Source organism: Syngnathus scovelli, chromosome 7, assembly GCF_024217435.2.
Source record: "Syngnathus scovelli strain Florida chromosome 7, RoL_Ssco_1.2, whole genome shotgun sequence".
Lineage (NCBI taxonomy): Eukaryota > Metazoa > Chordata > Actinopteri > Syngnathiformes > Syngnathidae > Syngnathus > Syngnathus scovelli.
Window position 1 is genome coordinate 16,540,663 of NC_090853.1, and position 18,461 is coordinate 16,559,123.

At 47.4% G+C, this 18,461-nt stretch overlaps 1 protein-coding gene across 9 annotated transcripts in view; it reads right to left on the reverse strand.

Annotated features, from left to right (window-relative positions):
• LOC125972235 (aldehyde dehydrogenase family 3 member A2) overlaps positions 1-18,461 on the reverse strand; it is a 131,745-nt gene that overhangs the window by 41,822 nt on the left and 71,462 nt on the right. For 8 of the 9 annotated variants that reach the window (XM_049725819.2, XM_049725818.2, XM_049725817.2 and 5 more), the window contains 2 exons: positions 11,160-11,245; positions 8,011-8,219 (listed from right to left, as the gene is read on the reverse strand). In XM_049725819.2, coding sequence (XP_049581776.1) covers positions 8,011-8,219; positions 11,160-11,245 — 295 coding nt within the window. The remainder of the gene's footprint in view (positions 1-8,010; positions 8,220-11,159; positions 11,246-18,461) is intronic. The other variant, XM_049725822.2, reaches the window with a different exon arrangement.

Sequence of the window (18,461 nt, forward strand, 5' to 3'; positions counted from 1 at the left end):
GCCCGGACGCGGGTCACCGGGGCCTCCCTCTGGAGCCAGGCCTGGAGGCGGGGCTCGAAGGCGAGCGTCTGGTGGCCGGGCCTTCGCCCATGGGGCCCGGCCGGGCATAGCCCGAAATGGAAACGTGGGTCCCCCTTCCCATGGGCTCACCACCTGTGGGAGGGGCCGAAGGGGTCGGGTGCAATGTGAGCTGGGCGGCAGCCAAAGGCGGGGACCTTGGCGGTCTGATCCCCGGCTGCAGAAGCTGGCTCTTGGGACATGGAATGTCACCTCTCTGGCTGGAAAGGAGCCCGAGCTGGTGTGCGAGGCAGAAAGATTCCGACTAGATATAGTCGGACTAGCCTCCACACACAGTTTGGGTTCCGGTACAAGCCCTCTCGAGAGGGGCTGGACTCTCTTCCACTCTGGAGTTGCCCACGGTGAGAGGCGTCGAGCAGGTGTGGGTATACTTATTGCCCCCCGGCTGGGCGCCTGCACATTGGGGTTCACCCCGGTGAACGAGAGGGTAGCCTCCCTCCGCCTTCGGGTGGGGGGACGGGTCCTGACTGTTGTTTGTGTCTATGCACCAAACAGCAGCTCAGAGTACCCACCCTTCTTGGGGTCCCTGGAGGAAGTGCTGGAGAGCGCTCCTTCTGGGGACTCTATCGTTCTACTGGGTGACTTCAATGCTCACGTGGGCAATGACAGTGAGACCTGGAAGGGCGTGATTGGGAGGAACGGCCCCCCTGATCTGAACCCGAGCGGTGTTCTATTGTTGGACTTCTGTGCTCGACACGGATTTTCAATAATGAACACCATGTTCAAACATAAGGGTGTCCATGTGTGCACTTGGCACCAGGACACCCTAGGCCGCAGTTCGATGATCGACTTTGTAGTCGTGTCATCGGATTTGCGGCCGCATGTTTTGGACACTCGGGTGAAGAGAGGGGCGGAGCTGTCAACTGATCACCACCTGGTGGTGGGTTGGCTCCGATGGTGGGGGAAGATGCCGGTCCGACCTGGCAGACCCAAACGCTCTGTGAGGGTCTGCTGGGAACGTCTGGCAGAATCTCCTGTCAGGAAGAGCTTCAACTCCCACCTGTGAAGTGGCTGGGGAGAGGGAAGTCTGGGAGTCCCTCCTGAAGCTGTTGCCCCCGCGACCCGACCCCGGATAAGCGGAAGAAGATGGATGGATGGATGGATGGATGTCTGTCTCCTCTGGGATTGTGCCAACAGCCTTTAAAACCGCTATCATTAAACCGTTAAGCGACCAAATCTTGACCCGGACTGTCTCAGTAATTATAGGCCAGTTTCAAACCTCACATTCATAGCAAAACTTTTTGAAAAAGTAGTAGCGCAGCAGCTTATTGATTACATGGTCACCAATAATCAATATGAATCTTTTCAGTTTGGATTTAGAGCTAATCATTCCACTGAGACAGCACTTGCTAAAGTGACTAATGATCTCCTCATAGCTATGGATTCAAACATTTCATCGGTATTGTTACTACTCGATCTTAGTGCTGCCTTCAACACTGTAGACTTCAATATTTTATTAGAGTGTCTTAAAAATTGTGTTGGTATTTCAGGGTCAGCACTAGGCTGATTCTATTCCTATCAGACAGGATGCACCGAGTGGTCCATGGCAATACGTCCTCTGAACTCTATAATGTTACGTGTGGTGTCCCACAGGAATCGGTACCCTGAACAATTCTATTTAAAGTTAAGTTAAAGTTAAAGTCCCAGTGATCGTCACACACACATCTAGGTGTGGTGAAATTTGTCCTCTGCATTTAACCCATTCCCGTGTGATTTTGATCCATCCCCTGGGGGGAGGGGAGCAGTGAGCAGCAGCGGTGCCACGCTCGGGAATCATTTGGTGATCTAACCCCCCAATTCCAACACATGATGCTGAGTGCCAATATGATTCCCCTTGGGGACATAATATGTAAATATAATATTAGTTTTCAATGTTACGCGGATGACACCCAATTATATATGCCGTTATCAATGACAGATCCGTGGGACCGTTGTAATCTTGAGGCGTGCCTTACGGAGATCAAGCAATGGATGTCTTTCAACTTCCTTCGTCTTAACCCAGATAAGACTGAGATGTTAATAATTGGTCTAGCTCGTTATCAACACTTATTTAAGGAAACCACTATAACTAGATATAACTGTACTATCACTCAGAGCGATACTGCAACTAATCTCGGGGTAATATTTGACCAAACGCTCTCCTTTCAAAAGCACATTAAGAATATAACCAGAATTGCGTTTTTTCACCTTCATAATAATGCTAAGATTCATCCAATCCTCTCGACCGATGATGCGGAAACTATTATACATGCGTTTATCACGTCGCGCCTGGACTGCTGTAATGCATTATTCTCTGGTCTTCCTAAGTCCAGCATCAAAAGTCTACAGTTAATACAAAATGCTGCTGCAAGGCTGCTCTCACGGACAAGATAATTTGATCACATTACCCCAATATTAGCCAACTTACATTGGCTCCCGGTCCATTTAAGATGTGACTTCAAGGTTCTTCTATTAACCTATAAATCATTGCATGGCTTAGCACCTTCATATCTCATCGACCTAGTTGTTCCTTATGTTCCGTCTTGTAACCTTCGTTCGCAAAGCGCTAGTCTTTTAGTGACACCGAGGGACAAGAAAACGTCTGCACGGTCTAAAGCATTTTCTCTTCGGGCTCCAGAGCTTTGGAATGCCCTACCAATGGATATTAGAACTGCTACCTCAGTAGAAACATTTAAGACACGTTTAAAGACACATTTCTATGACATGGCCTTTAATTAACCTGTAGTGGCCGATTCGGTTGGAGTTTGTTTTTGCTCCCTCTGCCCACCCCCCCTCCGCCCACCCCTCCCCGGCTGGGGAGGTGGTTAGGTGATATCCAAGCTGACAGCAGCTATCTGGATTCTCGTGGACCAATTCAGGATGAGGGAACTGCAGCGGATTACCCTCCTCAAAGACACTGCCAGGACAATCGAGGGCACATCCGGCAGCTCTTGACTTGGACATCAACTTTTTTTATTGATTTTCATATTACGTATTTTGTGTGCGCTCTCTGCATCCATTGCAGCCTGGTGATCCTGAAAGGGGGATCCTTCCATCTGTGGTCCATTCTCAAGGTTTCTCATTTTTCCCCTGGTTGGGTTTTTTTGAGTTTTTCCTTGCCCTTTTGGGAGCTTAAGATCAGGGGATGCTTTGAGAATAATTGTCAATTGTTTGTGTATGTGAAGCCCTTTGAGACTGCTTGTGATTTAGGGCTATACAAATAAACTTGACTTGACTTCCTTAAAGTCGGCTGTAAGAACTTTAAAAGTTAAGATTAGTCGCAAACAGGTGGTGCATCAATGTCTTTAAGCATCCTGCATTGTTTGAAAATGAGAATGGTCGCTAGTTTCAATCCTTACAATTTGTACAAATTATATTCAAAACGCTTTTTTTTTTAAAACCAACTTGAGAAACTCCCCTTCATTTTCAGTGGGAACATTGTCGTTGGTCTCCCTTTTTTTGCAAGTGCATCATAGTCTGGAGTAAAATTTGTTGTGGCAATTCTTAGGATAGAGCCGAGGTGTTGGTCCGTTAACCTAGATCTGTGACGGGTTGATGTTCATGTGGCTGAAAGTCACGTCGCGTAGGTCGAGCCAAATTGTCCACTCTTTTTTAAACACTCGGAACTCAGTGTCCACCTTTCTTTTCCTTGGGCCACTCATTTTAATGGAAGAATTCCAGGGGAAGTTTTGTGGGTGGCTTTAGCGTAAAACTGTATCTGAAAGCTCAGCACGCGAATTACCAGAATGGTGACGTCACAGCTCACGTTCTAAATTCGGCACTGATAGAAATAGAGCGCGGAATGCGCCGAGTCCGCACTACTGAGTATGTACACGCACTTGTGAGTGTGCACCGAACTTTCTGACACAGCTTCTGGTAGGAAATGTGTGGGCAGGCAGTTCTCCATCTACTGAGGAAACACAGTCATTGCAGGGAAAATGACCCCGGGCCGTAGTTTGCCCATGTCTGGTTTAAACCCATCACGTGGAAAGTACCACACAGTCACTGTATCATGGCTCCTGTCAGAATAATATTTCATTATTGTTTATTATTTGTTATTATACATTTGTGATCGCTGTGGAAAGTGTGTTGTGAGTAACAAACAAGCAGAGGAGCCGAAACTTGTTGCCTCTGCTTAGGCCCAGCTGATCTCAAGCCGGCAATATAAGGAAACCAACGGATACGATCTTTCTGCTTTTAGATGATATGATGAAGTAATGTGCAAAAGAGCTTATCTGCTAATGTCTGCTTGCGATGACTGTGCAAGAAATACATGTAAACAAAGTACAGGTCGGAGGCCGAGTTGCTGATTTTGCTTTTTCCCTACCCTGCTTAGGGCCTCCGCCTCTAATGTTATCAGGGACCTCAAAATGAATAAAAGTGGGGTGGATAGGAGAGCTGGTTAGAATTGTGAGAGAACCATACAGCTCTCCGATTCACCTTGCAAGAAATTGGAAACGTCTTCTCTCTTCAATATTAGTGTGTTGTTTAGGAAATAAACCTAACAGCTCCAAAGAAGAGCGATAGAAGCAGTAGCAGGGTAGTGAAACAGCAGCGGCCAACAATCAATTTGAAAAAAGAAATGATAGACAAGTTTGAAAGGGTGATGTGTGTCAGATATCGCAACCAAATACGTCATGTCGTGGATGACAATCTTGACGATGTCAAAGAAGAAAAAGCAACAAGTATTTGACAAGTATTTTCCTTCAAAGCAACAGAGAAGAGAAGTCCCCCCCAATGTTCTGACGAAGGAGGATTTCCTCTCCAAACAGTAATCGACCACGCCGCACCGCCATCCACTCATGCACGTCTTAACAACGCTGTCAAAACGTTTTTTGTTTGTTTACTAAATGCTTTCATGTTAATTGACTCCATTTATACTATATTATATCATTGTATCATTCATTTTATGCTCATGGAAATAGACTACGTGCAGTTCCTGTTCTTCCCTGTGGCAGAAGGGAGGAACACATCGTTATTCCATGTCTGCCAGCTGTGGCTAGACAAGTCATCAAAGCAACAAAGACAGCGTGACACTTGTACTGAGGTCCACCACACAGCCCCCCGACCATGAACCGGCACAGAGGCACAGATGCGGTTCGGCGGGCGAGACGCAGACAATGGCGCGCCATAGTGGACTGTGGGTGTTGAGCCTCACAAACACAGGCGGGGCAGGTACGGCGGAGGTCGGCCGCATCCGGAGTCCTACGAGGATGAGGGGAATGGGTGATCTCTCACTGAGGGCACAGTCTTAAAGAAGAGGATGCAGCACACCAGCAGAAGCCGCCAGGTAGTCACGCGTCTAACACAGGTAGCAGAGCTGGCCGGAAAAAAAAATGATGAGGCACTGCAGATCGGCCAGGTGGTTGGTTACCTACGTCCAACACAGCTAACAGAGCTGGCCAGAAAAGCCCGGTGGGTTGCAGAAGGTTGGATCCACGGCGCCAGCTGATCAGGCAGGACAGCTGGTCCTGACTGAGGCGTGCAGCTATCCTGACAGCTAGGGTCAGGCTCAGGAAGCAAATGCTGAGATCCAGGCAGTGGGTCCAAGGTGGTGCTGACTGGATGAGCAGGATGGGTGGTTCGTGCCAGTACTGACTGAGACGTGCAATTATCCTGATGGCTAGGGCCAGGCTCGGGAAGCACATGCCAAGGTCCGGGCAGTCGTGCCGAGGCGCGGCTGAGTGGAAGGGATGGACGACTGGTTTGGGACGGTCCTGACATGGCATGCATCCCTGAACTCTAAAAGCCTGACTCAGGGGTTGCACGTTGAAACATGGGCAGAAGGTTCCGGGCGGCGCTGAGCAGGCGGGCAGGAAGGCATGCGGCATATTGAGCCTGACTGACCGTCATCCTGTGAGCGGACGATCGTGGCGTAGTAAGCGGCCACGGCTGGAGAAGATGCGCAGCTGGTCAACGTGAAGGTGCGCTGCAGCCATCTGTGGAGAACGGCAGAAATTAATCTGTCGGACTCACATTGTGGTGAGCCAACATCACGTTGGGGTCACTAATGTGGCAGAAGGGAGGTCTTCATGACTTCCATGACTGTCTGCAAACAACTGTGGCTAGAGACAAGTCAACAAAGCAACAAAGAGAGCATGACATCACAACGACAAACATATTACCACACCCCGAACTGGAGGCCTGCTGGGTGAGAGGCCTGGTACTGGCGTCTGCCACATTACACATTACAATCTTTGATGTTTTTCTCCTAGTGGGTTAACCAGATCTACTTCATATTCGTTCAGTCCTTCATGATGATATGGAGACTGTGAGGTCCCGGAAAATGCGGTTGCCTTGCCAACACAATTTGCCAGCAAAACAACGCTAAATTTGAGGTTTTAAATATGCATGTAAACACAGTTATCATTCGCTATTTTTCAGTGTATCGCGGGTTATTAAGTCTATTAAATAATGCTGATATTTTGCGGCATTACTTGAAGCACAGGGCTTTGTCTGCCCATATGACTTTAGCACACTATTGGCGGAGAGGGAGAGAGAGAGGACATGAGACCAATGGGAACATGTTGATCTGTATTCTTGCCGCTGATTGGCTTAGAGCTGTAAGAGCAATTCTAACCACACTTTATCTCAGCCTCCCGCTATTCAAGATTCAAGAGTTTTTATTCGCCATGTTTGAGCGTGCCAAACAAGGAATTTGACTTCAGTAAATCACAGCCTCTGTTCAACATTTAGGTGACTAACAACAACACTCAGGACATGTGAAAAATGGCAAATATTCTCAAACATCCCCTGATCTTAAACTCCCAAGAGGGCAAGGAAAAACTCAAAACTCCAGCTAGGGGAAATGAAAAACCTTGAGAAGAGACCACAGATGGGAGGGTCCCTCTTCTAGGATGACCAGGCTGCAATGGATGCAGAGAGGACACATAGTATAAACAGTGTAGACAATTAAAAAAAGGAGTGAAGAGCAGGATGTTATTGCACAGCAATGACTCTGAGACTCTAAGAGTGATGTGAGTTCATCAGAGCAACAGCCTGGGGGAAGAAGCTGTCTCTGTGTCTGCTGGTTTTGGCGTACAGAGCTCTATAACGCCGTCCGGAGGGGAGTAGTTCAAACAGACTGCAATGTATGTATCCACTCTTCCACTTCGTTCACGTCAGCAGAATCAACAGCATCCCTGATTTGTGTTTTGTTTTGTCACAAATGAGGCAGGACAACCAAATGCAACACGGGCTCTTTATTTGGGGAAAGATTAAAGGAGACAAGGAGGGCTGAAATGCTGGTAGAGCAGGACCAGAGAGACAAGCTTACAAGCCGGTCAGCAAGCGTACGTTATGCGTCTTCAAAGCAGATGGGCATACCAAGCTCGTGGACGTGGATAGACAGAAAGTCATTCAAAAACAGGCTTTTGCTAAACAGCGAATCGGGAAACAGGCATCGCGCTAAACAGCGGATCATGCAAACGGAAATCAGGTGGCATAGCAGAACCAGGTGGCAGGCATTCGTTTATTGAGGCAGACAAACCACCGCATACTGGCGGGCTTGCAGAGTTTAAATACACGACCTAATCAGCTGTGAACAAGGGCACAGGTGGCAGCGATCAGCATTGATTAGTGCGCATAGTCCTGCATTGGATATGCGCGTCCCCACATACGAGCGCGAGGGTGCGTCAGCCGGCCAGCACGGCGAGAGCAGAGCGGAGCCGTGACACGTTTGTTAGGGTTTTTTTTTTTGTGACTTTGTGAGTTTTAGTAAAGCCCTCAAGAATGTTTCTAAAAGTCAGTTTAACTTTAAAATGTTTAAAATGTGTTTAAAAATACCAAAAAGTATAAGAAAGTCTTGTGCAGATATCGTATAAACATTGACTCCACATTGCGGATTTTCACCTATCGCGGGGATAGGAACCACTTATTAGCAATAAACGATGGATAGTACGTGTTGTGTTGTCAGTGGGTTTTCATGACTGCTGTTATTCACACAGATTTTACCGGCAGGCAACTCTGATGTCACAATTCTTGTCGATGTAGCAAGGACTCTTCCCTCCCAACTCTAGAGTCACCGGGGTGATATGTCGCGCTGCAGCTTCCATTACTAATTTGCCTACCACACTACTTCCAGTGTAGAAGATGTGGTCAAACCTCTGCCTCAACAATTCCTGTGTTTCTGGAACTCCACCTGCTACCACTGGGTATAGATCCTGCGAATAAAACATGAAACAGGTCTCAATTATACACATTTCAATTAGTTTGAAATACTTATCCTGATGTGTAAAGCTATCCGTGAACCCACTCCACCATATCTTTCATTCTCCTCCGTATTGACATGTTCTCTTGCACTGAGATTCTCTTCCACTCAAGGTGTTACTTTCCCCTCCGCTTGGCTGTCCACCTTACAGGACACCATACAGCTCTGCACCCAACTTTGGAATTCATCATTGTTGGGAAAGTTCATTTTCTATATGAACTAGTTCAAAGTTAATTGTAATTGAAAGAAAAAGTCGTAATTACATTTTTTTAAATAAGTTCATCATTCCAAAAATGAAAAGTTCATAGTCCCACCTATCCAAAAATGTTGTTGTTGTGAGCTGTTACACATATTGGCATTTTTTCATTGTTTTCTCCCATTCCATCCACACTTGTATCCAGGTGCTGCTATCACCCCGCAATCTCAAATACAAGACAAATTTGCTTGTATTGTTTTTTTCTTTAATGAATTGAAACAGAAACATGACTGCGGTCCAGAATGTGCACAAGCAATCTGCTGTAGGTGCTCGACTGAGGTAGGAAACTAAGGATGAACAAATGTAGTATTTAATGTACGAAACAAATCAAAATAACATTATATTAACTTTAAATCTTTTTTTTTTTTGTGAATGTATTTTTTCTTAACTTCTCTAATCTTTAGAACTTGGGACATAAACGTTCAAAGTTAAAGGTGCAAAGCCAAATAAATAACTGAAACTGCAAGAAAAAATCTCATTAAGAATAATTGGAGTTTAACGCCATTAACAGTACTACATCTTCAAATAAATTCTTTATAGCACTTATAAGATGATACCTTATGGTTACAGTACGCCATTAACAGTACTACATCTTCAAATACATTCTTGATAGCACTTATAAGATGATACCTTACGGTTACAGTTTGACGAAAAAGGGGAAGTGTGCTCATCGCGTTGCTGAGTTACATTAACAATTGCGCTATTTCCCCTCCTCCAAGCACACATCACATTTTGATGACGCACGTGCCGCTCGACTGGTTGGGGACAGGGTTGTCAGATATTTCCCCCCGTCTATTTAAGCCTTGTTTAGCAGGGTTTTCTTTTAAAGTCTAAGAAGAGACAACCAGGTACTCGTGCACAAAAATGAACTGCCCTTCAAAAACCGTTCATTTGGCACAGAATGAGCCCATTACAGAAACGTTCACGAAACAAAAATGCAGCAATGCCAAACATCTTTCCATATTTAATTTCATCTATTTACTTAAGCTCACCTCTATAATTGACCTCTTATGATTTATATTTGTTTGTTATATTGCAGGAATCACACTCCACAGCCTCCCTGGTAAGGTCTATTCAAGGGTGCTGGAGAGGAGGGTCTGTCGGGAGGTCGAACCTCGGATTCAGGAGGAGCAGTGTGGCTTTCATCCTGGCCGTGGAACAGTGGACCAGCTTACACCCTCGGCAGGATCCTCAAGGGTGCATGGGAGTTCGCCCAACCAGTCCACATGTGTTTTGTGGACTTGGAGAAGGCGTTCGACCGTGTCCCTCGGGAGGTTCTGTGGAGGGTGCTTCGGGAGTACAGGGTGCCGAGCCAACTGATAAGGGCGGTTCGGTCCCTGTATCACCAATGCCAGAGTTTGGTCCGCATTTCCGGCAGTAAGTCGGATTCGTTCCCAGTGAGGGTTGGACTCCGCCAAGGCTGCCCTTTGTCACCGATTCTGTTCATAATTTTTATGGACAGAATTTCTAGGCGCAGCCGAGGCTTTGAGGGGGTCCGGTTTGGTGACCTCAGCATCGCGTCTCTGCTTTTTACAGACGACGTGGTGCTGTTGGCTTCTTCAGGCCGTGATCTCCAGCTCTCACTGGAGCGGTTCGCAGCCGAGTGTGAAGCGGTCGGGATGAGGGTCAGCACCTCCAAATCCGAGTCCATGGTCCTGGACATGGTCAGAAAAGGGTGAAATGCCCTCTCCGGATCGGGGATGAGATCCTGCCCCAAGTGGAGGAGTTCAAGTATCTTGGGGTCTTGTTCACGGGTGAGGGGAGGATGGAGCTATGGGTCGTGACCGAAAGAACGAGATCCCGGATACAAGCGGCCGAAATGGGTTTTCTCCGCAGGATGTCCGGGGTCTCCATTAGAGATAGGGTGAGAAGCTCGGTCATCCGGGAGAGACTCAGAGTAGAGTTGCTGCTCCTCCACGTTGCGAGGAGCCAGATGAGGTGGCTCGGGCATCTCATCAGAATGCCTCCTGAACGCCTCCCTGGGGATGGATGGATGGATGGATGGATGGATGGATGGATGGATGGATGGATGGATGGATGGATGGATGGATGTTGTATTGCTTGTTTTTTTTTCCCTTCAGATGGTAAATGGGATTTCACTTGTAAAGCTTCTTCTTAGGTACTTAGGGACTCACGGCGTTTAACACAGTCTTCTGATTTTACCACCTGATGATGCAGCATCAGGAGCAACTGAGGGTTTAGTATCTTGCTCAAGGACACTTAGACATGATTACAAGGGTTGAAGATCGAACCACAACCTTTGAGTTCAGCAACGACCACTCTACCCACTTGAGCCAAAGTCTGCTTTGCACCCCACCTTTGGAACTCTTTGGCTTTCACAGTACCACTTAATTTCAGGTTTTCAGATACAAACCAGACTGTAAATATACTTATCTAAAAAAATTTACTCCATCTAACTTAAACCATTCATTTTATCTCACCTTATAATTGACTTCTTAGATTCATATTTACTTGTTGCATTATTTTTTTCTTTATTATTGTGTCTGCTACTCATGTTATACAATTAATTTTTACCTTCACTGTATTTAATAAATGAAAAACATGCTAGAGTATTTTTTTCTGTTTGCCCTGTGCACGTTCAAATAAAAAAAGAATGAGACCATCTGGTGATCAGACCTTATCCAGATAGAGAGGGAGCAGTGTTGCGAGAAGTAGAGATGAGCAACCACAAATCTCTGACGGTTTCACCACAGCTCCATTGCCTGCAGTGATGACATAATAGTTATTTAATAGGATGACACTGCAACAAGATAAAGAGCAGATAACTAGGAGTCGCTGAGGAGATAATGCTAAAGTGAATGTCTTCTCTCAGATTCACAATTGCTTTTTTTTTAAATCCATGAACAGCTTTCTGCTTAGCATGTTGGTTAGAGATCCAACAAGTAAGCAAATGTAGAGGCATGACCTAATCTGAAACTGAACCAATAAATTCAACCTTCTAACCACACAACAACAAAAAAAGAGTCACTTGTTCTCATACTGTTGTCCAAGTGAAAAATGGGTGGATTTAACCATAATCTTTTCTATGTTTAATTTTGCTTAGAAAGAGATGTTATTTACTAGATATTACATCTGAACTGGTAATTATTTTATATTCCTCCTTTCTCCAGTGTGGAAATGGGTGGATTTAATTATAATCTTCTCTGTTTAATTTTGCATAGAAAGAGGATCTTACTTACGAGATATTACATCTGAACTGGTAATTATCTTATACTCCTCTCTCCAGCAAAACTAAAGGGATTGGAACTCTCACCTAACAACGATCAAAATTACTCACCTGAGCCAGCCTATGGGGGACATGAAGAGGTAAAACGTGCCCAAAATTCCATACGAAACATCACCTCACAAGAAATTCGCAATAACAAAATGTTGGTAGGCGGCACGGTGGGGCACAGGTTAGCACGTCCGTCTCTCAGTTAGGAGGGTGCGGGGTCGATACCACCTCTGGCCCTCCCTATGTGGAGTTTGCATGTTCTCCCTATGCCCACGTGGGTTTTCTTCAGGCACTCCGCACAATAGACGGCAAAAAAAAATTGGAGAGTGGTAAATAAAACAACATAATAATAACAAAAAATACAACATGGTGACGCACTGTTTAGCACGCCTCACAGTTAGGAGGGTGCAGGTTCGATTCCACCTCCCCATGCTCGCATGGGTTTAATCCCGGCACTCCGGATTCCTCCCACATCCCAAAATCATGCTTGGTAGGCCAATTGAGCACTCCGAATTGCCCCTAGGTGTGAGTGCGAGTGCGGATGGTTGATTCGTCTCTGTATGCCCTGTGATTAGCTGGCAACTAGTTCAGGGTGTTCCCCGCCTACTGCCCGATGACTGCTGGGATAGGCTCCAGTTTGCGCGCGACCCCTGTGGGGACAAGCGGTATAGAAAATGGATGGATGGATGGAAAATGTTGGTCATAGCGTAAAAAACACAACCAAAATTGTGTTTCTGGTGTTGTTTTTTACTGAAACGCAAGTTTCGTCCATAAGTACATTTTTCAATGTAAACCTCTTGGGGTACAAAGGCCCATCTTTCTCTTCCAATACAATGTTCCAGCTCACCAACCACAGTAAAAATAATAACTAAAGTAAAATGAGAAAAAAGAAAAATCAAGTTGTGTGAAGGTTGAATTTATTCCAATTCTTTCTTTAGCCACACCTTATCACGTCTCGTCTCCACTCCTCAACATTTCCGCGTTTCCTCGTGTGTCATTGTTTGTTGTCATGGTTTCCGTTCACGTTTCTGGCCCGCATCTGTGCTCTCGCCCCTCCCCGCTTGTGTCTACCTGCACTCATTGTAATCAGTCACCTGCCCCTTGTTACCAGCCTTGTATTTAAGTCCTGTCTGCGTGTCATTCCCTGTCGTATCGTTCTGTTCGTCTGTTAGCCTGTTCTGTTAAGCCTCTGTTAGTCTGTTAAGCCTCTGTTAGTGAACTGTTGTGAACTAACTGTTGCCAGTTCTATTAGTTTGTCTCTGTTTGCCCATCCTGTTAGTTCTTGTTTGTTCCTGCCGGTTAGTCCTACCATGCTTGTTTGTTTCCCTCATCCTCTCCTCCACCACCCTTTTCCCTTCAATAAACCATGGCCCAAGCTGCATTTGGTCACGCTGCTCCATTCCGCACGTGACACACCTGTTTCTTCATTTATTCAGTGATTCACACAATTACAATTTCAACACATCCCAAGAATGCATGCTATTCAGGAATGCTATTTTTGTCAATGCAATTGCATTGAGAAATTTGCTTTGCATTGCTAGTACAACTATTACTACTACTACGACTACTACTACTACTACTACTACTACTACTACGACTACGACTACGACTACTACTACTACTACTACTACTACTACTACGACTACTACTACTACTACTACTACTACTATGACTACTACAAGCAATTATACTACTACAAGTATAAATACTACTACTACAAATACTCATACTACAAGTACTACTATTACAGCTACTACTACTACCAATAATATTTATATTACTAAAAGTGCTTATTACTCCTACAAGTAGCTTACTATTAGTTCTAGTACTGCAAGTACTACTGGCAAGTGCGTAAACCTCCTCTTGCTGCTACACAGCCTCTCCACCACCAAGACTCCTGCTGTGCCTCTACGTAGTTACACACGGATACTGGGTTCCATGAGGCCAATCTGCTGCGCTGTGATCCCCAGAGGCATGATTTGCTGGCCCACCGATGTGTGGACACACCCTGGCGTCTGCCAACCACTGTCCCAGCAAAGGGTAAAAATGCACGGGCAGATGGGGCTCATAGCCTTGGATGGCAACCTGTCTAGGAGTGGGTCACTCTGAACTAAAACCGGGACTCCAAGGAGTTGAGCCCCACAATTCGCTATTAGCATAGTAAAGCCAACAATGGAGAACAAAGTCATCCCAAATCCTATACTTCTAGCAACGGGAGTTCGCAGAAACATTGTGGCGATTGGTAGTGCTGGTCCTCCTTCTGGAGGACACCATGACCTCAAATTGTCCCACGGAGGGTCCTGTCCAATCACAGCACCCCGTCCAATGCACTCATGCACTGTGAAAGATGATTTGTTATGGGAACCTTCAACACAAGAGAAGAGGCAAGGTTGATAGAATTTGCACACTGTGCTGAGGATCGGAGAGTGGAGATCCTTGGGGTCCAAGAACACAGGAGTATGCACACTGATGACCGGATCCTGTTCCACAGGGTGGATGCATGTTCATCTCTGCATCTGGGTGGAGGAACGAGGTCCAAGCCACAACAGGTGGTATAAGGTTAATGCTGGGCCGACGCGTACGTTAGGCTCTCCGTCAGGTTTACCACCACATTGACAGGATTCTGAGAGCAGATGTTAGGGTTTTCCAGGTTATCTTTATCGTAGGATTATGTTGGAATGTAGACTATAATGATTAACCAATCTTGTCTTGCTCTCACAACGCAGTAAAATAAAGTGGTTGCTTCCTCTGCCTGACTGACCAGCTGCAGAGGAAGCAATCAAAGTTGTTCTGTTTCCCACAACATCGTAAAACACCCCCTGCTCTTATCTTACCAGAGGCCAGGGGTTCACCAAACCTCTCCACTCTCACCCCCACTCTGCTTCTCCTAATAAATATGCCCTTACAGGAGGGGGAGTTTTAGACCTCCATTCGATCATCGCTGCACACACAGCGACGAATGGACTCTCCACCTGCAGGTGCCAAAAATGACTTGCTTGTCTCCCGTGTGGTTCTTGCAAAATGAGTTGGAGTGAGCAAATCTCTAACAAAAGTCCTGGGAAGAGAATTCTTCGCTGGGCCAGCATCTTAGGTCTGCCTTCGTCTGACAGAGGTGGATTGACGGGACCCGGCAGTGCAACGAACCAGGGGACAAGTAAGTTAAAGACCTGAAGTTGTATTGTGTTGTTAAACGCGTAACACGTAGAGGTGCACGAGAGCCAGCTTGGGTTCAAGTCCCAGTGGAATGAACAGGCTAAGAAAAGCAGAGCTTCTTTTTTGTTCATCGAAGAGGTGCGTAGACTCTTCTTTGTCTGTTCTTCCGAGCTGAGGGATCTGGCTTGGGTTAGAGTCCCAGTGGAAGGAACGTGCTAAGAAACACGGAACTTCTTTTTTGTTAATCAAAGAAGGGTGTAGATTTTTCTTTGTATGTTTTTCCAAGCCAAAGAATAGCTTGGGTTCAAGTCCCAGTGGAAGAAACGGGCTAAGAAAAACAGAGCTTCTTTTTCTTAATTGAAGGAGGGCGTAGATTTTTTCTTTTGTCCGTTTTTCCAAAGCTGTTTGGGAGGGTTTTACACCCATCCCTGGATAGGCCTGAAAAAAAAAGCGATGGAGTTTGTGTAATTGAGTGTGTGACTGGTAGGATAAATTGACTAAAAAGCAGTTCTAGCATTGATCCACGGCAATACAGGCTAGTAATTTGTTGAAAGGTCAATTTAAACCTGCAATGAGGATCCTCAAAGAAAAAAAAATTGAAAAAAAATTGTAAAACCTTAAACTACTAAAATTAAGATGGGAAATAAGAACGGTAAATCTCTTGGTCTGCTCTTCTTTGAGATGAGTGTCAGGCAGGGGACAAGGCGAAGGACTCGGATGCAGAGTCGAATCTATCTTGGATTTATTCCAGCAAGCACTCAGAGCAAAAGTACAAAACAAAGCGCCTCTTGCGAGGGAAAACACGGGGCAAAAAGTACAAACAAAAGGCGTCGCACTGTGGCGAGTCAAAAGGCTAAAAGTACAAATCAAAACGCCTCTTTCGAGGGAAAACGTGTAGCAAAAAGTACCAACAAAAGGAGTCGCACTGGAACGAGACAAAAAGGCGCTGGAGACCCAGGCACAACCAAAAGCGTCGCTCGGCGGCGAGACAAAAAGGAGAGTTCTTTCAGAGAGTTCGGACATCAAGGAATCGCTGGTGGTCGGGACGAGGCAAGACACACTGGCACAAGACAAGGGGAAGACACGGACTAAATACACACAAACGGGCGGGGACACAGGTGATGACAATTAGTATCGATTACGCGGGTGCGCACAATCGGGATCAGGGAAGACAAGACAACCAACACCGAGGAAGGAAACACGAACTGAAACGGAAGGGATGACAAAATAAAACCGGAAGTAAAGTTACGACAATTGACGAGACAAAAACTGAAAAAATAAACGCGACCGCATGACAGAACCCCCCCCCTAGGGCCGGATCCCAGACGGCCCAGGAGCCCCAGGGTGAGCCGCATAGAAGTCCTCAAAAAGTCCCGGGTCCAAAATATAACTAGGCGGCACCCATTGCCGCTCCTCCGGTCCATAACCCTCCCAGTCCACCAGGTACTGCCAGCCCCGGCCTCTTCTGCGCACATCCAATAGTTCTTTAACGGTGTAGGCCGTCCCACCGTCCACAGTCCGCGGAGGCGGAGGGGGCGCCGGATCTGGCACCAACGGGCTGTCCACCACCGGCTTGACCTTCCCAACGTGAAAGGTGGGGTGGACTGCAAGGGACCTGGGCAAGCGTAGACGCACCGCGGCCGGGTGCACGACCTTGGCGATGGGGAACGGACCCACGAAGCGAGGCGCCAGTTTCCTGGAGTCCCCCCGGTGGGGAAGATCCTTGGTGGATAGCCAGACACGTTGACCTCTCTGGTACACGGGCGCCGGACGTCTCCTCCGGTCAGCCATCCGCTTTACCCGGTCCCCCTGTCGGACCAGCGTGGCCCGAGCCGCCGACCAGACGCGATGACAGCGGCGCACCAAGGCGTGGGCCGAAGACACCGTCACCTCCGGCTCACTGTCAGGGAAGACAGGGGGCTGGTAGCCAAACACACACTTGAAGGGGGACATACCTGTAGCCGTGGTGGGCAGGGAGTTGTGGGCATACTCCACCCAGGAGAGGTTCTTGCTCCACGAGGAGGGGTTCTGGGAGACCAGGCAGCGGAGACTTGTCTCCAACTGTTGGTTAATACGTTCTGTCTGTCCGTTTGCCTCCGGGTGATAGCCTGACGTGAGACTCACGGTTGCCCCTATGAGCCTGCAAAACTCCCGCCAAAACCTGGATACGAATTGGGGCCCTCTATCGGAAACTATGTCTTTCGGGAACCCATGAACCCGGAATATGTGGTCCATCATCACGGTGGCCGTTCGTTTAGCGGACGGGAGCTTGGGCAAGGCGATAAAATGAGCCATCTTTGAAAATCTATCCACCACTGTGAGTATGGTGGTTCGCCCATGCGAGGTCGGAAGCCCGGTGACGAAGTCCATAGATATCTCCGCCCACGGGCGCGAAGGAATGGGTAGGGGATGCAGCAACCCCATGCGGGCGCCGTGGGCGTTCTTGTTCCGGGCGCAGACGGGACAGGCGGCAACGTATTCCTTGACGTCTGCCCTCATGGAGGGCCACCAGAATCGCTGCTGGATTACGAACAGCGTTCGGCGCATGCCCGGATGGCAGGAGAGTCTGGAGGTGTGAGCCCAATGGATGACTTGGGATCGTAATTGAGCAGGGACAAATAGTCGGTTCTCAGGGCAACCACTAGGGGGTGGTTCGTTACCATTGGCCTGCTGTACCCGGCCTTCGATAGGCCAGGTCACGGCTCTAACCAGGCAATGAGAAGGTAGGATAGTCTCAGGCTTCTTAATTTCTGGGTCCGAGTTGAAAACACGGGAGAGGGCGTCAGGCTTGGTGTTCTTGGTTCCCGGTCTGTAGGACAAAGTGAAGTTAAAACGATTGAAAAAAAGTGACCAGCGGGCTTGGCGTGAATTCAGTCTCTTAGCTGACTTAATGTATTCTAAATTTTTATGGTCTGTCCAGACCAAAAAAGGCTGCTGTGCTCCCTCTAACCAATGTCTCCATTCTTCTAATGCCAGCTTGACTGCCAACAGTTCGCGATCCCCCACGTCATAATTCTGTTCGGCGGGCGTCAGCCGTCGAGACAGGAACGCGCACGGATGGAGCTTGTTGTCGCTCTTGGCCCTCTGCGAAAGGATGGCACCTACTCCTTGATTGGAGGCGTCCACCTCCACCACAAACTGCCGCGACGGATCAGGGAGCGTGAGGATGGGAGCGGTGCTGAAACGGTTCTTTAGCTCCTGGAAGGCCGCCTCCGCCTCTGCTGACCAGCGGAAGGGGACTTTAGGAGACGTGAGCGCGTGCAAGGGAGCCGCTGTGGCACTGAAGCCCTTAATGAATCGCCGATAAAAATTGGCAAAGCCCAGGAATTGTTGCACCTTCTTGCGTGAGTCAGGGGTAGGCCATTCCGTTACCGCGCTTACTTTCGCCGGGTCCATCTCTACTTTGCCCGGGGCTACGATGAAGCCGAGAAAAGAAACGGTGCTCTTGTGAAATTCACTTTTCTCGGCCTTTACGTATAGTTGGTGTTCAAGGAGTCGTTGCAACACCGTCTCGACGTGAACCCTATGGGTCTTCAGATCTGGGGAATAAA